Here is a 23,918-nt window from a genome sequence, read left to right on the forward strand (position 1 = left end):
TCAGGGGCTTCCATATTCCCCCTGAGGAAATGGAGACCGAGTAGTCAAGAAAGATGGACAGCTAGCCTTTGTGTGTACAAACCCTGCGGTTGTAGGAGAGAGAACCAGTAACAATAACATAGTATGTAATGCTAAATAAAGACCAAGGTCCATCCAGTTCAAGCTATGTATGTGTGTGTGTGTGTGTGTGTGTGTGTGTGTGTGTGTGTGTGTGTGTATTTATCTTACTCTAACACTTCCCATATCCCTGTAGATTCGGCGAAAGAAGAAACTCATCCAGAAGTGTCTTGAATGTATCAATGTTAGCAGATACCACCGCCTGTGGTAGTGAGTTCCAAACTTTCACCACTCTCGCATTGAAATACGTCTTTCGAATTCTAAATTTGAACCCCCTCTCTTTTAACCTCTTGTTGTGTCCCCGGGTTCTCAATACAGTTTTGGGATTAAACAGTTTATTCCTAATATTGGGGTCCCTATTGAAGATTTTGAAGACTGCAAAAAGGTCCCCTGTTAATCTCCTCTTTTCTAAGGTGAAAACATTGACAGGGTTATTCACAGAAGGGTGAGAGTTTGGAGAAGGGAGGAGAGAAGGGAACAATCTAGGACAACATAGCTAATTTGGAAAAATTCTCCAATTCAGCTCACTTTCCAGTTCAGCGATGTTGTCCTAGATTGTTCCCTTCTCCAAACTCTTCACCCTTTTGTGAATAACCCTGTGAGATTTTGAATGAGGTCTTCATAACTCAGGCGTTCTATCCCTTTAAATTTGTAGCCCTTCTCTGAACTTTCTCCAGTTCCAGGACATCCCTCCTGAGAGTCGGCGACCAGAACTGTACCGCATACTCAAGATGGGGCCGAACCAATGATTTAGAAAGTGGAAGTATTACTCTTTGATCCCTTGCTACAATTCTTCTTTTAATGCACGCCAGTATCTTGTTAGCTTTACTGGCTGCTGCTTGGCATTGCTTACTATTGCCAAACCTGTGATCTATGAGGACCCCCAAATCTATGATCTATGAGGACCCCCAGGTCTTTTTCTATGTCTGACTTCCCTAATGTAGCACCGCCCCCCCCACCTTACATTTTTCAACATTAAATCGCATTTGCCATCTTGTAGCCCAGGTCTCAGTTTTGCTTAGGTCCTGTTGTAGTGCGAAAATCTCTTGTTCGTATTTTACTGCTCTGCAGAGTTTAGCATCAATAGACTTAAAGAAGAACTCCATTTAAACTCTTGCAGTGCGGGGAGTTCTTCTTTAAAGTGATCCCTTACCCTCTTCGACTAAAAATCACATCAGCATTCAGCTCTGAATGCTGGCATGAAATAATCTTGTTAAACAAACATGTTTTTGCTTTTACTTACAATTGCTGCTTTACCACTTTCAGGGTTGAGTGAGGCAGTGGTAATATAGCCCCGGCCTGGTTGAGTGAGGCACTGGTGACGTAGCCTTGGCTTGCTTGATTGAGTGAGGCACTGGTGATGTAGTCCTGGCCTGGTTGAGTGAGGCACCGGTGACGTATCCCTGGCCTGGTTGAGTGAGGCATTGGTGATGTAGTCCTGGCCTTGCTGAGTGAGGCACTGGTGACGTAGCCCTGGGCTGGTTGAGTGAGGCACTGGTGGCGTAGCCCTGGCCTGGTTGAGTGAGAGATTGGTGACTAGCCCTGGCCTGGTTGAGTGAGGCATTGGTGACTTAGCCCTGGCCTGGTTGAGTGAGACACTGGTGATGTACCCAGGCCTGGCTGAGTGTAGCCCTGGCTTGATTGAGTGAGGCACAGGTGATGTAGCCCTGGCCTGGTTGTGAGGCATTGGTGACATAGCCCTGGCCTGGTTGAGTGAGGCACTGGTGATGTAGCTCTGGCCTGGTTGAGTGAGGCACGGGTGGCATAGCCCTGGCCTGGTTAAAGGGGCCACTTGTGAGGTAATCCTTGTCTCACAGATGTATCCTGGGAAAGCTACCTCACCAGTGCCATCTTGGTATTTCTTTCCCTCTCAGATGATGTGTACTGTCACATGTTCCAGGAAACAGACCCGGAATTCCAGGAAGTAAAGGAAGATGGATTCATCTGCCCCTTAGTGAAAATGGCCACTGTGAGAAGGATGTGGAGGTAAAGAAAAATAAGGCATGCATGGAATATAAAGCCGGCAATTATCTACAAGTGATCAAACAGAATCGAACCGCGCTACTACAATACTCAATCCCTGACAGCTGCTGTGCTTACTAGTGATACACCCTCTATAATACCACAAATATAAATACATCGCACTGCGCTTCATACAATCTAATTCTAATAAAACCTCCTAAAAAAATAATCGAATCCTGTGTTTAGATTACAATTTAACGTGATTTGTAACAATCGTCACCATAGTGATTTCCACGTTTTTGTTGCAAATAAAGTGACTTTTTGTGAGACTTGAATCCCTTTCCAGTTTTTGTGCTCACACCTGTCTACCTTCCTCAGTTTTGATGGCTCCCTTTTTAATACATCTTAAATGACGTTTACTGTCTGGATATACATTTTTTTTCATACTGTTGGAGCATGGCAGGTTTTGGAAGAATGTACCGGGCTCCCGGTCCTACCAAAGTTGAGAACTGCTGCTGTAAGCTATTTTTCTTTTCCAACGAGGTTTATTGAAGGTTTTGTGTACAGAACAATTGTTTAACATTCAAGGGCAATGGAAAATATTGTAGAACCGGTGTTCTGTCGAGAATGCCGACCCGGTCGAATTTGCCGACCAGACCATCTACGCTTGCACACACACCGGGATGAATGAGAAAACAGCCATTTATTCACAAAGTATTTATTTCTAATTGTTAATTGTGACCGTTCATAACATGCCATCCGAGCCAGTACATGATGGATGGTATTTTATGCGCATTCACAATTAACATTGTGAGCAATAATGTAATTGCTTACGATGTTAATTGTGAATGTGCATATTCGACTCAACAGAACGCCGTCACTAATTCTATTAATTCGATATCATTGCATACAATCTTTATATATATTTGTGTTCGTAAAGAACATGAAAATCACATCTCATTTATGATTTATTATTGAATTATAAAGGAAAACTATGGGGTAAGTGTTTTTCCCCATAGTTCTCCTAAGGGTCACAGGAGGACATAAACTAGCATCCTCCGGTGACCCAAAGCTCAGTATATCGCTAGCTACAGCTCGCGGTATACTGAGACCACTGCAGCCGGGATGGTCCCGACATTACTGTCGAGATCCACCCAGCTGCGTGAGTGACAGCTGGCTCTGCCTATCTAGAGGCAGAGCCAGCTGTACCTGCCTCCTCCCCCTTCCGTTCCTCCAGTGTGCGCTGGCAGAGCGGGGAGGGGGGGAATCCCTGCAGGGAGCCGTGAGTGACAGTCTCTGCTCTCTGTAGGAAGATGATCGAGAAGTGAGCGAGTGCCGGTATGTGTTCGCTCACTTCCCGATCTATTGAGCCGACGTGACAGTTTCATTGTCACAGGTCGGCTCAGATTATGAGGCTGAGTGAAAAGCACTCACCTCATAGTTCTCCTTTAAGACAAGGATTATAACCATTAAATATACGCCAAATCAATGCAGATATTTATATTTAAACCTCAACATTTTTGTGCAATGTAGAAATGAAAGAAAAGAGCACCAAAGAATTTCCGTTAGACCTTCATATTTAAAGTGTATGTTTAGTGTATGTATATATATATATATATATATATATATATATATATATATATATATTTAGTTTTGGATAGAGTTGGGAAGAACTAAAATTCTATTTTTTGCCATCAGTCCTATTGGGGAGTTTTACCATCTCAGAGATGTAACAGGAAGTAGAGCAAATCTCTAAAAAAGTAAGGGGAATCCCTCTCAGCAGTTGACTCCAGAACAGGTGTTCCCATTGGAGGATTTACCCTTAAATCTTGATCTGGGGACTATTGCAACATTTTGGATTTCCCATCAATTTCTGAGTTGGTTACAATGGTCACCTGAACACATAGAGAGGGTGAATCTACCCGGTAGAACCCTAGACAACCTATGTACTGTATACGAGAGACAAACAGAGCACCAAATAATAGTCCCAAGGGTTCAAAATGCTTTATTATATTATTTATATGACAAATATGACAGGAACACAATGGACTGCCAAAGTATTTCATGAGCAGCACAGTGGCGTAGTGGTTAGTGCTTCTGCCTTGCAGCACTGGATATCAGCACAAGAAGCCTTCAACATGGGCGGAACGTCACAGAAAAAGTGGTTAACATGCCGAAGACTACAAAAAGTCAACTTAGATGTCAATGTGGTGTGAAGAACGGAGTTCAAGAATCCACAGAACCAAGATCCTCCAACTAAGTAGGAACAGAACGCCTTGTTCATGACTACAGGGTAGAGGAGAGGATTGCATATTGCCACGTATCTGTCGTAGGCCATTGCAGCCAAGAGAAGACATTCTGACCCACCCAGAGAGACAAAAAAGTAGAGCTGAGTAAAGCAAAGGTTAAAGGACACTCTTGTGTTGCCTGTTATGGCATTGGCCAACATAGCCGGGAGGGTAGCGGTAGAGTAACAGACGTCCAATATCGATAAATAACTGAGAAAAAAGTACATTGGCGTGTGAAGATGAATGTCAATCTTGATGACGCTAAAGATGGTCAGGTTTCCAACAATTATCATAGTATAAGTCATAAGGATCATCAAGGAAAAGAAAACCTGCTCCTCTGAAAATCCTAACAAAACAAAACCAGTAAAGAAAGTCTGGTTTATCACTGCCATGTAAACCTATGGTAGAAAAAAATTATTGTATCCAACTTTTAAGATTTCAAATCAATTTTAGAAATGTTTACATTTACCAATTGTTATGAATTGCCCCTCCCTGCTGGTGGTTGTTCAGCCTCCTGTAAAATAAGCAAACAGTGTAGCAGATCAGCATGTAAGGTCCAGGTTGGTCCAATTCACCCAGCTACTGGAGCTCCTTAGGGTTCAGTAGGTGTAAATGAGTGACTGGTGTAGCCAGTATGGTGATTGTCAGTGGAGATAGGGAAGTCTGATGTCCACTATACACAGCCTTTAGTTAAACGTAATTTGTTATGTTGTGTTCAGCTTTACAGATTACATGTTCATTGCATTTTACTCTGCCTAGCTACTGGTGTTTCTTAGGCTTTGACTGCTGTAGAATAATTGTAAAAAATCAATTTAAAACCCAACTGAACCCTGTTTTTTTTTTATTATTGGAATGCAGTGCTGCCGAAAAAGTAAAATATGTGTCAGACTTTCTCTTACAATGTTCTAGTGCTGCAGAGCATGCTGAACATTCCTGTGCCGGCAGCATGCAGAAGGTTCCTGACTGCTGTTCTCAAACAGAGTGCTGCAGTCTGGATCTCCAGCAGTCTGTCACACCCCATGCAAAGGGCTCCAATCCACAATATTAATACTTCCTTACGAGGGTTGTAGATTGGAGCCCTGTGCAGCGGGCATGTTGAACCTCTGGAGATCCTGCTGTGATCTGTTTAAATGAGAGCAGTGGTCTAGATCTCCAGCATGCTGAGAACACAGGGGTTCTTAGCTTGAGCTGCAGCACTAGAACACTACAAAAAGAGTCTGACATATCCCTGAATTCTTAGGCAACCTGACTGCATCTCCAGAATAAAAATATGAGTTCAATTGGACTTTAGGTGGTATTGTTAGAATTCTTGTCCGTATGGGTGGAAAGATGACCAATGGTTCTTGATTCCTCTGTGCAAAGCATTGTTTGGAATTCATGAATTGTGTTCAGTTTCATGAAGCATTTATGTTGAAAAATAACAACGCTGTAGGAAAAAATTTAGGGAAGGTGCTCAACAAATCTATAAAAGGCTTTACATACAAAGTATATCCAAACCCAAGAACAAAAATAAAATATATTGAAGCTTAAAGTGACATTAAACCCTCAGATTTTTTAACATAAACCAATACTGTAATGTGCGCCTTACTGTAATCCATGGTTGTTTCCCTTCTCTTTGCTGCTCTTCCTTTTAAATCCTCATGTCTCCTCATGCTGGGGGAGAACTTCCCTTTGCAGCTGAGTGCCTCTTCCTGTAGTGCTGGCTCAGGTTGCAAACCTATACACAGACACCGTGTATCCATTCCTGAGACAAGAAGAACAGAAGTTCTGCCCAGCATGAGAACAGATACAGATTTAAAAGGAAGAGCAGCAAAGAGAAGGGAAACAACCATGGATTACAGTAAGGCGCACATTACAGTATTGTTTTATGTTTAAAAATCTGAGGGTTTAATGTCACTTTAAGCCCTAGATATAATGGCCGCATTAGATTGCTTTTTTTCATGTTTTTGCCTTTTATTTCAATTTGGTGATCCTGCCAGTAACACATTTCCTGTCCTAGGGTGGCAACACTCACTCACTGTACTGTACCTATGTAGGAGCAGCTTTGTCACGTTAGGACAAGTCTAAAGGCCACCTTCCCCTTTCCTCTTTTCCATAGCAAAGTAGAGAGGTGTCTGGTAGTCCACGAAGATCCCTGGGAACAATGCTAACTCAATAACAGCACAGGAGGAGAGCACAGGAAGGAGAGCTCAGGAAGGAGAGCTCGGGAAGGAGAGCACAGGAAGGAGAGCTCGGGAAGGAGAGCTCGGGAAGGAGAGCACAACAAAGATTTCTGACAGGATCAATGGGTTTTTTTCCCACTTATTAAAGAGATATCACATAGAAGTCCCATCACACTCCTGGCCGATATAAACCTGTAATCCTTAGGAGGGTGTTGCAGTGACTCCAGATGGTGTTGTATGTAATGTAAGAAGAAGTCACCGGCTCTCTACTTTATCATTCCATCTTTATTGTTGTTGGATAGTGCCGGTGACTTCTTCTTCCTCTAACTTGTATTAAAGAGATAGAACACAATGCATTCAATAATACATTTAACAGACCAAAATGGAGCAAATAGGAGAAGTTCTTTGTTGGGGTTTAAAAATCACAATGAAATTTAGCCATGTTATTCTTATCTTCCAACAAGTAACACCAGATATCTGCTGACTGCTTATTGCTTCTCGTGTATGCAATTCTACTGGGATTGCCTGTCATTTTTTCGTGCTTTGTGCTTCGGAAAAAAAAAAGCAATAAAATTATGTTAAAGTTTATCCTGCCGAACTTTTTCTTTATAGTTTTGAATAGAGTGGGGAATGATTTGAACCCCTTTCAGCTTTCTCTGCCATTTCTTTTTTTTCTTGGATAGAGTGGGGAAGGATTAGACAGACCCCTTCTCAGGTTTCACTGCTATCTTGGGCTGCTTTAAGCTGCCCACACACCTTACAATTTATCTGCAGATTTTCTGTGGTCAGATGGAAAAGGTGCAAGATTCCTCCATCTACACTTAACTGTGTGGATGGAGTAATCTTCACCTGGGCCAATCTGTTGCACTTTTTCCATCTGACCACAGAAAATCTGAAGATAAATTGTAAGGTGTGTGGGCAGCTTTAGAGAGACTTACTCTCACTCACTGTCTTGGTGACAATGGTTTTACTGGACAGGAAATAAGGGAAATCCTAACCTTCCCCTAATGTAGGGAAAAAAAGCCTGGTTTTCAACAGGACATAAATTGAGGGGAAACCTCTCTAACGGAGCCCAGGATAGCTGAAAACATTTTCCTACACAGCTAAATGCTTGGCTAATGACCCCCCCTGAATGGGAACCTGTAATATGACAGATACCTAAGCTGGAGGAGAACTTCCTTCTGTCATGCTGAGAAAATGCCTTGACCCCCCCTGAATGGGAACCTACTAAGCTGGAGGAGAACTTCCTTCTGTCATGCTGAGAAACTGCCTTGAATCCTCTAAGTCGAGTCACCGATCAAGAACAAATATCAGATCAGTCATCCTTTCCTCCTAGTTGCACGCTCATTCTGAATAAGCCAAACAGAATATTGACATTTTCAAGGTATTAATCCCATATACGGTAAATGGTAGTCCATCTGGCTGTCTCTGGATTCAGTACTTTGTGCATCAAGTAACCAGAATGAGCATGCAGCAACTGAAGATAGAACTCCTGAGCTGTTGGAGGTGGATGACCCAGTAAGCATTAAGCAGATCAGTCAGGGAATTTGCATGGTCTTGATATATTTGGCAATTACATTCTTTAATATAAAGTAAAACTAGATGAAACAACATTTACCTTATAAAGCTAATGCAGAGTGAGCTGGTATCATCTCCGTCACATGATTAACCTTTGCTTTGTGATAGTGAGAGACTGCCGGCATGGTACGTTGTGTGTGATGTAATACAACAATGGTGAATATAGATGTCTGCAGTCCAGCACAGGGTCTCTGCAGCAAAGGAATAATAATCTCAGAATTCTGGAAGGGTTTTTATTCCCTCTTAGATACCTTTGAGGGAAGCAGCCTCCACCCAGGGGATTCTCCCATAAGCTTAAAATACATTCAATAATTTCATACATTTTATAGAAACAAAAACTACTCTCAAACTTTTACAAATACACACAAAAATCACACATATATACATACAGTATATATAAATATATAAATGTAGTATTTTTACTAAATTCCTTTTTTGTATTTTTGTGAATTCGGTAGCTATCAGTGAGCTGTACCCCCCACCCAACTGTATCTCAACAGGACTGGTTCTCTTACCACTTAGTGTATTTTTTCTGTCGCATGTTGTTTGAGCTTGTAAAAGCAGGGTGTCCCAGAGAGATATAATTCTGTGTTATGGATATCTGATAGCCTGGTCAATCAGTGAGGCTCGGGAACCTGCTGAGGCATGCTGGGAGAACTATTAAATATCTCAGCCACTTCTTGTTCCATCTCTTCCCTTCTGGGGTTTTGCCCTATGAGGAAGTCAACTTAGATTGTATCCTAGGCCTTGGGTCTAGGTACATGGAGAGATGCAGGGATTTCCCATTCTGGGAGGAACCTCTGAAGGTGTTGGCTGCTGAAACACAAGGGCATATGGCCATGAGGAAACAAGAAGCTTGTGCCCCCCCCCCACACATGGAGATGTGGTGAGTGATAGTTTAGTTGGAAAGTTAGACACATGAACCTTCCTATATTTGCCTACCATTGTGAGACTGTGAAGTCCTTCTGGAGGATGTGGAGAACCCTTCCTAAACTTGTTACCAGACACTCGGCCACCTGCTACTCACACAGTGGACTTGGCTACAGGCTACACAAGTGAGGAGGCAACCCTTGGGGTATAAATAGTGTAGGGGCGTCCCACATCCACTCTACCATCCATGAAGCGTCAACTTACCAGGTGTCCTGCAAAATTGGCAGTGAGAGTGCTCCTAAAGCTTTCCACTCTCAGGATATTTCACCTGTCTACTTAAACAAATTCACCTGCCGAATGGAGACCTGGGGTTATGGCCCCAATATCTACAAGGATAGATTAGTTGTAAAAAGACCTGGAAAGCCTGAACTGATCTGTTCAGATACTGTTATGAACAAGGATGGCTGTCCTGCTAAAGTCAGTGACCCATCCTACTGCCGTGTTTCCCCAAAAATAAGACACTGTCTTATATTTTTTTTGGCTCAAAAAAAAACACACAAGGTCTTATTTTCGGGTAGGTCTTTTTTGGTTTTTTTTATGTACAACAATCAAAACTTATTCAGGTACAAAAATATGGTGATCAGGGCAATCAGGGGTGCCGTACATTTCCAAGAGCAATTTGCTAACCAAATCACTGGCCAGAATGAGCGGAGCGCGCTTTCACTATCCATTCCTCACAGGCGGAGTGCATTTGTTATGACTCCGCCTGTGACAGGAGTTTGCGCTATAGAGGAGGCATCAGCTTATGCGGCTCTGCTCCCTCCGGTGCCGCCTCGCTTCCTCTAGCGCTGGCTTCGTTGGCACCGCTGATTCTCTCCTGCCTCTCCCGCGGCTCTTCAAGTTCCCCCTTATGCCACCACCGGCCCTGGGAAGAGTCACAACTAGGTCTTATTTTTGGGGTAGGTCTTATATTTTAGCAATTCCCAAAAATAGTACTAGGTCTTATTTTCGGGATAGGTCTTATTTTTGGGGAAATAGGGTATGTGTAGTGTGCAGGGAGCATCCCCTGTCCAGTAAGGACTTTGGCCTTAAAATCTACTATCCTAGGCTCTCCGTTGTTGCTATGGCTGTGTGCATTCATTTTTCTATTAGCAACCAAGTCCAGCCTCTACACTGGAGGGAGAGTGTACTGTTGGGAACCAGTTCTAAGTAGAAGCCCTTAGCCACATTTGCTGTGTGTGCAGAGAGAACAGTTAAAGAGTTCTTGGACTGGGAGCAGTAGGCCCCATGTTATTTTGATGTTTTTAATTAAGGATGCATTCTTACAGAAGACAGACAACCTACAAGCAAGAACTAAACGTTTGTGATTGCACTTTTATGGACTTGCTGCTATTTTGGAGTTGTGGCCATTAGGAGCACTAGATTTTTACAGACAAATTAGACTTCTACATTTTAGTTTTAGAAATGCCAATGCCTTAAAGGAGAACTATGAGGTGAGTGATTTTCACTCATCCTCATAGTTCTAGCCGACCTGTGACAGGTCAGCTCAGTAGATCGGGAAGTGAGCGAACACATACCGGCGCTCGCTCACTTCTCGATCCTGTCACTACAGAGAGCCGTGACAGGGGAAGGACTGGATTCCCCCCTTCACTGTCCGATCCTCCAGCGCTGACTGGCGGAACGGACGGGGGAGGGGGCGGGTACAGCTGGCTCTGCCTCTAGATAGGCAGAGCCAGCTGTCACTCACGCAGCTGGGCGGATCTAGACATAATTGTCGGGATCCGTTTCAGCTGCGGTGCCTCAGTATACTGAGCCTAGGGTGACGGGAGGACGCTAGTTTGTGTCCTCCCGTTACCCTAAGGAGAACTATGGGGAAAAGCCCTAACCCCATAGTTCTCCTTTAATGATGCCATTTAAGCAATATACTCTAAGCGGCGTTGCTCCACTGTTATTTTGTACTATTGTGTTCTTTTACAGATGTGGATGCACAAAATGTGATTTGTACATTTTGTAATGTGATGCCATTTGTATGTATTTAGATAGAAACAGGATATGTCAGGGAAAAGGTAATGTGACTACTGACAGTGATTTCTATTGTACTTGCAAAGTTTTGTAGAATTTTACAATTTAATGTGTTTTCATAAGTTGTTGTAATGCACTGTTTTCCTTTTAGACCCCTTCCCCATGCTTGTGTAAGTGGACAGGATATCCTAGATTTTATACACAATTTTGTATATGATTTTTGGTAGAAGAATTGCAAGGGAACAAGTTATTTTGAGCAGGAGAAGAATGAACGGATGTAGTATTTTTACTAAATGTAATTTTTGTGAATTCTGTAGCCAGCAGTGGGCTGTATCCAACCTAACTTTTTCTCAGCAGTAGGGTTTCTCTAAGGACAGAGTGTATTTTCCTTGCCAAATGTTTCTGAACTTGCTCCAGCAGGGTATGCTAAAGAGATATGATTCTGTGTTATGGATATCTGATAATCAGGCCAATCAGTGGGCATGGGAAACTGCTGAGGCATGGTTGAAGAACTATTAAATATCTAAGCAACTTCCTGCTCTGTTTCTTCCCTCGTGGGCTTTAACCCTATGAGGATGTCAGCTTGGAGGTCAGTCTGACCTACTCCTTGGGTCTAGGTACATGGATAGATGCAGGGATGTCCCCTTCTAGAAGGAACCCCTGAAAGTGTTGGCTACTTGAAGATAAGTGCATATGGCCTTGATGAAACAAGCTGATTCTGCCCCCTGCATATGGAGATGTGGTGAATGATAGTTAAGATGGAATTTGTACACGGGAACCTTACTATGTTTGCGTTCCTTGGAAGTTAAGTTTGAGATACCACTAATGAGAGACATAGAAGAGATTGAGGCCTAGTCTAATGACAGAACGAGTATACTACTGGGTATCCTGATCCTCACCTCACCCTCCTTCTTATATTGCCCTGTGAAATAAACCTTTTTTTATTTTAAATCACTAATGTGACTAGCGCCTTTTAACTCTGAATAACAAGAGAAAAGAACCACACCTCCGGTGAATGTTTCTGGGACTTTGTTGTGAGTAAATGGACTTAGAGCATTTGAAATGTAGCTCTTTCATAGCTGAAGATCAATATTCTTGTTTAACTATTGAAGATCCCTTCAATTTGAGCCCAACATAGGACCTTAAAGGGTGTTGCCTGAAGCAACCACAAGTTGAAATTGGAATTTCATTAGAAGTTGAGTTGTGCTTTATGGACTATCATATTTATGCAGAGGCATCTTCAGAGTGTTTTTGAGCTTTTGTGATTGGATTTTTGCTTTCTGGAACCTTTGCCCCGTCACTGAAGAGATGATTTTGGTGCAAACCCACCATGTATGCAAGATTTGAGTATGTCTGAGAGAACGTGGGAGGAGCTACCACCTTGTTCAGAACAGTTAGACCATGCAGAGTTATGGAGAGAGGAAGGCGCAGTGAGGGTGAGTACTGGTCAGTGGTAGCAAACATGTCTTATGTGTATTGCTACTTTGCACCCAGCCCAGTTGAAAGTGTGACTACTCAGATGAGTATGAGTAGTGTGCAGGGAGGATCCCCTGTATGGTATGGACATGGAGTACTGGATAGAGCTGCTGGGGTTACAGAAAAAAAGCTTGCTGGTAGACACTGGAGTCAGGACGTTTCCATGTGTGCAAATAGCACTATGTCCAGTAAAAGGCTTTGAGGTCCTTGAGAGCTCTTCCTGAATTTTTTACAAGACAGAAGACACCCAACAACCTGCAACTTACACAGTGGACTGGGCAACAGGCTACACGAGTGAGGAGATGACCCCTGCAGAGTCTGAGTGTTTTACATCTGCTGAACCATCCATCAAGAGTCAAGCTATCAGGTGTCCTAAAATAAGGGCAGTGAGCCTGGGTCCATCTGATGTTTGTGCTAAATTCAGGTACTCCTGAGGTCACGATCAAGGCACCTTTGACCTTCCTACAGCTAATGTTGTACCACTAAGCAACAGAACTTGCCAGAGGAGGGGAGAGCGGGGTAACCATTAGCCCAGGGACCATTGTTGGCCCCATAGGGGAGAAAATGTAGGAGGTGAATTCGGACTTACTTATCAATGTATTCTGTAAATGTTTGTTCTATTCCAATATGCTTATTGCAGATTTTGTGTACAGAAAAATTGTATAACATTTAAGAACAGTAAAAAATATTGTAGAACCGTCACTAATTGGAGTAATCTGATGTCATTGTATACATCCTTTATATGATATGTGTTAATAAAGAACATAAAAATCACATCTCACTTGTGGTTTGTCATTGAATTAAGGCAAGAATATATAGCACTTTCCAAATAAATTATATTCACATTTAAACCTTAAAATATGTCTGCTGTGTATACAAAAACAAGAAAAAGCATAAAAGGATATTGGTTTCATCTTCATTCATAGACTGTATGCATAGGCAAAACTTTTTCAGTTTTGGATAGAGTACGGAAAGGTTTACACCCGTCAGGTTGTTTTTTGCTGTATGTGTCCTGTTGGGGAGATTTACCAACAATTCCTGTCCCAGAGATATAGCAAGAAGTAACAGTTAATGCCTAAAATGTGAAAGGAATTCCCATCTTAGATAGTTGTCCCCAGAACAGGTGTCCCCATTGGAATATTTCCCCTCGCCTTCTGTTTCCCTGTGATAACTGTAAAGTGTTGATTTCCCATCAACTTCTGTCTCAGTAACTATGTTCAGCAGGACAAATAGAGAGGGTGAATCTGCCCACGGGAGCCTTAGACAGCAATAAAAACCAGAAAGAGGTTCTAATCCTTCCATAATCAAAAACTAAAACTAAGAGTCTTGATTATACACACAATTTAACAAAAAGTTGGGATAAAAAAAAGGTTGGGCCATAGTCAAAAAGGATGAAGAAAGTCTCGGATTGAAGTAAAGAAAATGGAGTGGAGGATCTTCTGGAATGAAGTTTTTGCTGACCAAGTCTTACAGAGTGAGTGACAACAGCAATGGATGTAGAAAATTCAGGCTTCCCAAATTGCCTTGAAGATAGCGGATTTGTCTTTTAACACCCTTGTAAGTTTCTCATTAATCATGATCCAATAAAGCTTGGACATTCCAAGGGATACATTTGCAGATCTCCAGATATTTGCTCTACTCAGAGTATGAAGGGGATGGAGGATCTGCAAATGTTCAGGAATGTTCTGTAAAAAATTTTTTTTATAGATGTGCCGATACCAATTCAGATTCCAGTGCCGATACTTGGCATTTTCATGAGAACTACCAGGGTTGCAGCTGGGACCTGGCTCTGGCGATCCACCACTGTCCTGAAATCATTAGTCTGTATTGTTTTAGAAAAACTGTCACATGACAAAAAGCAAAAATGTACCAGTATTGTACTCGCAAAAACTGTATTGGTGCATCCCATAATTTGTAAAAACAAAATCATACATTATAACAGAGATGTACAAATCCCAGGAGGTCCTTGTGATCATTACAAATGACAGCGGCCTCCTAACTTTGAATTTTTCTCTAGTCTAGTCTTGGAGCGCAGAAAGACAGACACGTAGAGACTAAGCGGAGGGGCTACATGACTGGGGGGAGGAATAGTCCCGGGAGAAAGGGTTAAAAAATAAAATGGGAATAGCTGCTCTTACCTGATTGGACGTGGGAGTCAGGTGTCCGGGAGGAGCCGCATGGGAAGGGACTGCGAGGGCTGAGGGACGTCCTCTTTCTGGAAATCGACGAAGGAAGCAGGTTGTCCCACCCTCCCTCCCTGAATTTGGTGGTTATGGGGGGTTTCTTTTGTCACGGCAGCTTGGCGGGTTAGGGGGTCTTTGGGGGGTCTACAAAATCGGAGTTCATTACAAAATGTGGGGGGCCCTCAGCTGGTATGGGTGCTTCCCCCTGTTGGTGTCCGGATTTGTAAAGGGCGGGGGCCTGGCCCCTTGGGAACCCGGAAGGAGTAAGTGTCCTCGAGCTGGTTGTGGTGCGGCTGGGGACATGGGTGGAGTGTTATGAGAGGCCTTTTTTGGGCTGGCGGGCACCCAAAGACCCCTTCTCAGGTCAACCCTTGTTAAAGTATTATTTTTGTATATTTGGTTTATTACTTTGGTTATTGTTAAAGTTGTTTGTTTAATAAAAGGGCTGCTGTGGCCGTTAAAATCCATGTCGCGTAGTCCGTGTGTTTATTGGGGTTTTTAACTGAGGGACAGAAAATTGACGAATCCATCAGTCAAGTATCTGTACTTGTACTGAGTACGGTACTTGGCAATGGGGCATCCCTAATTTTTTTACTAGTTGACATTTAACGTTTTGAAAACTATCTGAAGGATAGGTAAGCTGTAAATTTGTATTGTGCAATTACAAGTCCCCTGTGTGGTTCAAAACAAGTACGCATTTTATTTTCATGATATACATTGATCATTTCAGAGCATATTTTCCAGTAAATGCTTTTTTTAAGGCCCTTTGCACCTCTTGATTCCGCAGACAGTAAATAACCGGATTAAACAGAGGGGTGAGAACACTATAGAAAATGGAAGACAGTCGTATGATATCAAAGGACTCCCCAGGATTTGGACCAATATAGTTGAAATTGCCAGCCACGTAGAATACGGTAACAACTATGATGTGGGAGGAACAAGTGGAGAAGGCCTTTTTTCTGCCTGCGGCTGAGTGGATTTTCAAAATGGTTGAAATTATCTGTGTATAGGAAGCAATGACAAATGCAAAAGGAGTTATGCCAAGAAAAATATTGAGTATGTAAAGTACCATTTGGCTGGTGTGTGTATCAGCACAAGAAGCCTTCAAAATGGGCCGAACATCACAGAAAAATTGATGAACATGCCGATGACTGCAAAAAGTCACCTTAGATGTCAATGTGGTGTGAAGAACAGAGTTCAAGAATCCACAGAACCAAGATCCTGCAACTAAGTAGGAACAGAACGCCTTGTTCATGACTACAGGGTAGAGGAGAGGATTGCATATTGCCACGTATCTGTCGTAGGCCATTGCAGCCAAGAGAAGACATTCTGACCCACCCAGAGAGACAAAAAAGTAGAGCTGAGTAAAGCAAAGGTTAAAGGACACTCTTGTGTTGCCTGTTATGGCATTGGCCAACATAGCCGGGAGGGTAGCGGTAGAGTAACAGACGTCCAATATCGATAAATAACTGAGAAAAAAGTACATTGGCGTGTGAAGATGAATGTCAATCTTGATGACGCTAAAGATGGTCAGGTTTCCAACAATTATCATAAGATAAATCATAAGGATCATCAAGGAAAAGAGAACCTGCTTATCTGAAAATCCTAACAAAACAAACCCAGTAAAGAAAGTCTGGTTTATCACTGCCATGTAATCATAAATCAAAACCTACGGTACAAAAAAAGAATTGCATCCATTTTTAAGAGCTCAACTCAATTTTAGAGATTTATTTTTACCAATTATTATGAATTGCCCCTCCCTGCTGGTGGTTGTTCAGCCTCCAGTAAGCAAACAGTGTAACCAATCAGCATGTAAGGTCCAGGTTGGTCCAATTCACCCAGCAACTGGAGCTCCTTAGGGTTCAGTAAATTAGTGAAGTGTGTAGCCAGTATGGTGATTGTCAGTGGAGATAGGGAAGTCTAAAGTCCACTATACAAAGCCTTTAGGAAAAGTTCATTTGTCATGTTGTCTTCGACTTTACAGATTACATGCTGATCACAATTTTACTCTGCTCAGCTACTGGTGTTTCTTTAGGCTTTGACTGCTGTAGAATAAATATATAAAAATCAGTTTAAAGCCCAAGTGAACCCATGTTTGTTATTACTGGAATACAGTCATGCTGCCTAAAAAGTGAAGTATGTATTAGACTTTTTTTCTTAATGTTCTAGTGCTGCAGAGCCTGGTGAAAACCCCTGTGGCGACAGAACACAGGAGATCCCGACCGCTGTTCTCAAACAGAGAGCAGCAGTCTGGATCTCTAGCACAGTCCTCCAATCCACAATATAAATGCTTCCCGAGCAGCACGGTTGATTGGAGCCCTGTGCAGGGGGCATGTTGAATTGCCAATGTCCCGCTGTGCTCTTTGTGAGTGACAACAGTGGTCTGAATCTCCAGCGTGCTGCCGGCGCATGGAGTGTTTAGCATGGGTGACAGCATTAGAACAATACAAAAGTCTGACATATCCTTTACTTTGTAGGCAGCCTGACTGCATCTCAAGAATAAAAAAAAAACATGAGTTCAATAGGACTTAAGGTGGTATAGCTGTAGGAATTCTTGGTTGCCCCTTGTTTCCAGGAGAGGAATTTCAGGGAAGTGGAGATGAGAGAGTTGGAGGTAGCTGTTCTTGATGCAGAATTTAGCAAAGTAAATGCCATTTGGTTGGGGTTACCTCTAGTTTAATTGGTGTCCTTGCTTAGCGGGGGTCCTAGGATGTCAGCTCCCACTGACTACTCTAGAACATCAACTAGAACTTATATGATCAACTCAACTCTAGGTCTCTAAGTGCCAGCTCCTGCCAGCTGCCAGTCCTCTCACCAACCAAAATAATACAGAAGGTTTCATGTACCGCTCTCCAATATCCTCCATTCAAATAAAGAAGTCACATCATCTGCCTGAGCACCTCCTGGAATTTAGGTGGGTGATGTGATTTATATGAAATAAACAATTGAGTGGAGGATATTGAAATGCAGTGCATGTATCTTTATCAGTTAAAAATTGTTACCCCTGAAACGTATTCCAGACATCTTTGTGAAGGAGACAGATACATCTGACGTCAGTGGCTGGGACCCCTTGTCTGTTTGCTGCCCAGGAATGGGAATCAATGTGTATGTTTTGCTAGATGATCACACAGAAATGTAGGTTCATCTTATCTTTCAACATGCAACACATATCTTAAAGATTGCTTATTCCTTCTGATATATACAAATCTACTGGGGTTATATTTTTATCTACTTAGAAGAAAAATGCAATAAAACTATGTTGAAGTGTATGTCCAGCCAAACCGTCCCTTGTTCCTGGGGAACAATCTGAACCCCTGTCAGGTTTTCCTGCTATCTGGGGCTCAATTAGAAAGATTTAGCCGTACTGTCTGTCATGGTAAAAAAGGCTTCACTGGACAGAAAGTGAGGGAAAAGCTGCAACAGTGGGACAGGCAGTAATAATAGGCTACAGCAGAAATAGCCAGGGGTTAGTAGCATACATTTGCCACATTCCTATGTGAAATCCACACTGCCCTGTCAAGGCTCCTTTGTATAGTGTGGTCTCTAGATTTAACAAATCTCCCATACTGATATATACTCAGCAATCAATCAATTATAGGCAGATATGCCTGGAGGTAACCAATTCCTCCTTAAAGGTGCAGAGACACACCAAAAGCACAGCACAGCCCACAACACAGGCCGCTGAAGACCTCCAGTGTATCCCAGCATCATGGACCCAAAACAAGGACCTAGCAATTGAAGATTGAACTTCTGCACTGCATAAATGTTCCAGGTCCATGACTCAATACATACTAAGCAATTAGGGCAGCATATCAGCCAGGAAATTAGCATCATCATCAGCAGAAGCTGGCAATTACGATCTTTAATATAAAAGGGAACTAAACCTAGGTGAAACGTGTTAAGGTTTTAATGTCTTCAGGTTTAGTTACCTTAGAGCTTTTGCAGAGTGATCTGGTGTCATATCTGCTACATAATGAACCGTAGGCTTTGTGACAGTGATACACTACCTGGATAGATACCTTGTGTGTGATGTAATACAAAGGCAAGTACAGATTTCTTTAATCCCGCACAGGAGCTCTGCAGCTCTGCAGAATTCTGGAAGGGTTTTTATTCACTCTTTAGATACCTTTGAGGAAAGCAGCTTCTACCCAGGAGATTCTTACCTGAGCTTAAAATACATTCAATAATTTGTTTACATTTTATTAAGATACCTAAAGGACAACCACCATCAAACCTTTCAAAAACACATGAAAAACACATTTATAGAAATTATTTTGCCTGCCAGGTTTGAAAATAATGCACTAGACAACACTAGTGGATACGATTCTGGAGAACCAGTGCCATTGCCCCATCTCCTGCCTGCTTCATAGGCGTTTAGTTAGCATCACCACACTAGTGAAGACCACATTAATTGCTCTTTACTTTGAGCTGCTGTGAGGCAAGGCTTTATGAGACAGGTCATTCCATTAGATAGACTGAAAACATGATTTGGTGACTTTAATATATAAAAAAGCTGTGTTAAAAATACATAAAAATCCCCAAGTTCCTTTTAAAGTAAACTTTTACTAAGGGATTATGGGGGCTGCTATTGCTAAACCCTGAAATTGCTAGTTGCCTTAGGGCCCTTTCACATGGGCATTCCAATCAGGTTAGTTTTACAGGTGGATCTGATCAGAATCCCAATGATAGTCTATGGGCAACCAAATGTAAATGGACGTGCGTAGTGTACATCTGATCTGATCCAGAAAGCCAAACTCTAAATTCCTTTAGGCAGACCTGATCATGTCCGGATCGGGGGTAATCTGATGTAAACAGACACATGCTCATTTACATCTGACTCCCCAAAAACCAACATGGGTCTAGTGATTTCAGTTGTTTCTTACATCACAAGATGGAGGAAAAAACTGTGACATCCGTTCCGATCAGCAGGGAATCCATGTACAGTTTCCCTGTTGTGCAGAACTGAAGGCGCCCTTGTGAATGGGGGCCTTAGTGTTATGCAAACCTCCTGGCTTCAATCATTTGAACTTGCCCAGAAAATTGTATAAGCAGTGAAAAGCAACATGTTTGCTTTGATCCCCCTATTCCCAACATAGGCATAGCTATCCTTCACTCCACCACCCCTCTGTTTAACATCAGGAGCTGAAGAAAATATCTGGTGCTTCTGAATATGAAGACAAATGTGATTCACCCCATGTGGTAACACTGGGTCAAATTGTGATAATTGGTCAAAAGCTTCACAGTATGTTAGAGCTGACTGAGGGGCAGGGTACCTTGGCAATTTTGTAGATTTGCTCCATCCATCCTTGACTGTTGGGGAAAATGCTAGATTTGGGACTCCAACAAATAGTCGGAGGTTGTTGAGAGGGACTGTTGCACACTACGGTGGTGAGCACTGTTTTATGATCTGATCCTAGAAAGAACGGTCACCAGGAATAGATCTGGCTCCACAAGCTATGAAAGTGTTAGTTGCACCTCTGAATTTATTCATGGCCTGGGAAGATGAGTGGAAGGGAGAGGCAGGATATAGGTATTTGGGCAAGCTATTTAGTAGCCAACCAAGGCAGAACACTTGTTGAATATGTACTGATACAGGGGGATTATTTGGTGCAGATGAGTTTAAGATTAATGGGGGTAATGAGAGATATTGATTTCTGTCAGGTGTGATTGGTTAAAGCACACGGAGATGAAGCATGCTCTATTCCTCCTAGATTTTTGTGTGTCCACCAAAAATCTGGGGGTCACTCTATCAAGCCCCCAAACAATCCACTGCATTTCTAGAGGTTAAAAAAACACATTTGAATTGAAACTCCAGACAAAATGTTTTAATGCTTTGGACAGAGTGGGAAAGACTTTTGATTAATAAAGACCTGACATGTTTTAACCTTTTCCTGCTCTATTGTATAAGTGTGCTTTTGTTTTTGTGCTTGTACCTATCAGAAACATAAACTATTATTTCCCATACTTGTAACACGCTGTCACTGGCACAGGAAGTGAGGGAAATCTCCGCAACAGTGACAACAGTGACGCGGACAGCAATAAAAACCTGACAACATTTCTAGTTCTCACTACCCATTCCCCATTGTAAGCTAACAAAAAATGTGTGGCTAGAGTTTGGCTTTAAGGAAATGATGGTGGTTGTGTTTTGGTAGGTGTAGGGTGCATGTGTGAAATTTATGGTAACATTAGTAACTTTTGCATGTGAATATATGATCCTAAAACTGATTACAAGGCTTATGTAGGACATCTATAAAGATATGTAGTTTACTGAACCGTTCAAAAACTTTACCAATGGTATAATGCGCTCCAAAAAATGGTTGGGTTTTATTGTAGGTGTTGTTATATGCCTGTGAGGCCTGCAGGTCCAGCAACAGCTATCAGTTAGAGAGTCTGGAATCCACCTGAGTTGACTGTCAGAGAAGGTACAGTTCACCACAGGACAGAGGAAGATGTTGGTGTGCATTAGGTTTTACGTCTGAGGAGTTTGTTGTCATTACCAGGACTACAAATGATGGGAATGGATCTTGGCTCCATGGAGTCTACTAGGTAACCTTCTTCAGATTGACTCTGTTGAGGACATTGCACAGTAGAGGACAGTAGACAAGGATCCATCAGTAAGACTTAGACCAGCGGCAGGTGAATAATAAGTCAAACAAGGTACCAAAGCGGAAGAAAGGTCATGATTTGTAGTCAAACAGAGCCCAGCAATAGACAGTGAACATAACAGGGTACCAGGAAAGAAGAGAGATTGAATTCAGAAAGCAGGTTGGCAAATCCGTAAAAACAGGGAGAACAAAACAAGGAACAACCAGAGTAGTAGAAAGACTATCCAACACTGAGCACATGTTCTAAAGTCCCTTAAATGACTGGTGCACATGCAATTGTATGTTTTCGTATTGATGAGGTGTACTGCATGGCTGCATTGAATGGGGTGTACATGTGTACACACAAAGGGTGTCTCTGGGTGGTTAACCATCATATCCCTTCTGACAATGTCCCTATTTAAAGAAGTATCAATATCATCTTAGTAAGAGGAAAAATCTATATTTTGTTTCATTTAATATGAATGAATATTTTAAGTATTTTATTTCACCATTCATATCCATTTAAGCTCCATTCATGCCTATGCGCACATGTATGTGATACATATACATATATGACCAGAAGCTTGTGGACACTTGACCATCACACCTAGAGTATATCAGCTTGTTAGACATACTATTACCAACCATGGGCATTAATATGGACTTTTGAGAAGTTCAGCCTATACTCTTCTGGGAAGGCTTCCCACAAAACTTTGGAGTGTGTCTGTGGGAATTTGTGGCCATTCAACCTAAAAAGCATTTGTGAGGTCAGGCACTGATGGTAGGCAAGAACCATGTCTTTATGAATCTGGTATTGTGCACAGGGATGCAGTCATGCTGGAACAAGATTGGAATGGCACAAATGTCTTTGTATGCTGTAGAATGAACAGTATCCTTCAATGGAAACACTTGATCTCAATCATTTGGAGGGGTGTCCACCAGATACATTTTCCCATTGAGTGTATGTGTATTGTAGTGCATTCTTATTTATTCTGAATGGCACCCCACTGCACATATACAGGTGAAACTCGAATAATTAGAATATTGTGCAAAGTTCATTTATTTCACTAATGCAACTTAAAAGGTGAAACTAATATATGAGATAGACTCATTACATGCAAAGCAAGATCATTCAAGGCGTGATTTGTCATAATTGTGATGATTATGGCTTACAGCTCATGAAAACCCCCAGAACCCCAAATCCACAACCTCAGAAAATGAGAATATTACATGCAATCAATAAAACAAGGATTGTACATAGAACAATATCGGACCTCTGAAAAGTAGAAGCATGCATATGTACTCAGTACTTGGTTTGGGCACCTTTTGCAGCAATTACTGCAATTACTTTTGCACGATATTCTAATTATTCGAGTTTCACCTGTACAGTATGCAGCATACACATGTAAGTCTATTTAATGCGGAGACGCCACTATATTCTCCCAAAGTAGTTTAGCTAATGGGGAAAAAAAAGGTATCTGGTAAAGCTTTCTAACCTCAGCAAGTGAACTAACCCATGCAGTTATAGACCTGACTCTTGATCAACTTGTGATGGACATCATACGCCTAATACCAAACTGTGGCTCCATGGTTGTGTGCAGGGGCAGATCCAGTAAAGCTGATTTACTAATGGATTCCAGAAAAAAAAAATCAAATATGTGAAGATTCACTAAACCTTTTTAAAACTGTTAGTAAATTATCTTCATTTTCTCTAGCATGGAGACCTGACCACTGTGGAAACTAAGAGAGTCGGTTGCCTCAGGCAGCATCTGGTGGGTGGGCGGCAGGCAGAGCAGCGTGGCCACAATGTTTGCAGTGTGCCTGCTGCCCTCTATACAGCCAGAGCGTTTCAGGTTGCTAAGAGCCAGGCAGGAAGATGTGTAAGGGCCATACACATCTCTCCACCCAGCTGTTAGCAGCCTGGTAAATAGGTCAAAACCGGCACTCGTAAGGGGATCTGTCCATGGTATTTAAGATATGCCATTTTGAGGATTCCTTGCTACGACTAATGCCCAGTTTTGGGGACTGAAACATGTAAGCATTTGTTTGTTTGCTGCTTTTATACCTTCTTACTAGGGTTGCACAGATACCAAGTACAGTACTCGGTACAAGTACGAGTACATGTACCGATACTTTTGAGCTCCAAGACTACACTAGAGAAAAATTCAAAAATTAGGAGGCTGCTGTCATTTGTAAGGAGCACACGGAGCTCCTGGGATTTGTACATCTCTGTTTTAATGTACGATTTTGTTTTTATAAATATAAATAAAGGGATCCACAGATACCAGTTTGGCGAGTACGAGTACTGGTACTTGCCGAGTACTTACAAGTACGAGTACTGATACATTTTTGTTTATTGTCATGTGACAGTTTTTCTAAAATAATACAGACTAATAATTTTAGGACAGTGGTGGAGTGCCAGAGCCAGGTCCCAGCTGCAACCGCTGCAACACTGGTAGTTCTCATGAAAATGCCAAGTATCTGCACTGGTACTCAAAAAGTATCTGTGCATCCCTACTTCTTACAAATAAAGTATGGGCGGATTCCCTTACGAGTGCCGGTTTTACAGGCATCTTCGAGGCAGGATCACCAGGTATCATTTTAGTGGAAGTCACAGAATTAAAAAAGATTTTAAAAAACTTTTGAAATGACATTAACATAATAAAGCTTATATTA

The 23,918-nt window shown here is 42.1% G+C and overlaps 1 protein-coding gene across 1 annotated transcript; it reads right to left on the minus strand.

The window, feature by feature from the left end:
- Positions 1-23,815, minus strand: LOC108804835 (olfactory receptor 8H1-like). Its single transcript, XM_018576739.1, has 4 exons — positions 23,795-23,815; positions 15,410-16,327; positions 13,627-13,674; positions 1-21 (listed from the first exon to the last, which is right to left on the minus strand). Exons 1-4 carry the CDS (start codon positions 23,813-23,815, stop codon positions 1-3), a joined length of 1,008 nt encoding a protein of 335 aa, XP_018432241.1.
- Positions 23,816-23,918: the final 103 nt, after the last annotated feature.

The sequence above is a fragment of the Nanorana parkeri genome, unplaced genomic scaffold (assembly GCF_000935625.1).
Source record: "Nanorana parkeri isolate BGI_ZX_2015 unplaced genomic scaffold, ASM93562v1 scaffold5, whole genome shotgun sequence".
Taxonomy (NCBI): domain Eukaryota; kingdom Metazoa; phylum Chordata; class Amphibia; order Anura; family Dicroglossidae; genus Nanorana; species Nanorana parkeri.

Coding starts and splice junctions, on each gene's coding strand:
- LOC108804835 (XM_018576739.1), bottom strand. CDS start 23,815: ATGCCTGTAAAACCGGCACTC. Junction 16,328..23,794: donor TGCCTGTAAAACCGGCACTC/GTAAGGGAATCC, acceptor TTTGTACCGTAG/GTTTTGATTTATGATTACAT. Junction 13,675..15,409: donor TGCAAAGGGCCTTAAAAAAA/GCATTTACTGGA, acceptor TTACTGAGACAG/AAGTTGATGGGAAATCAACA.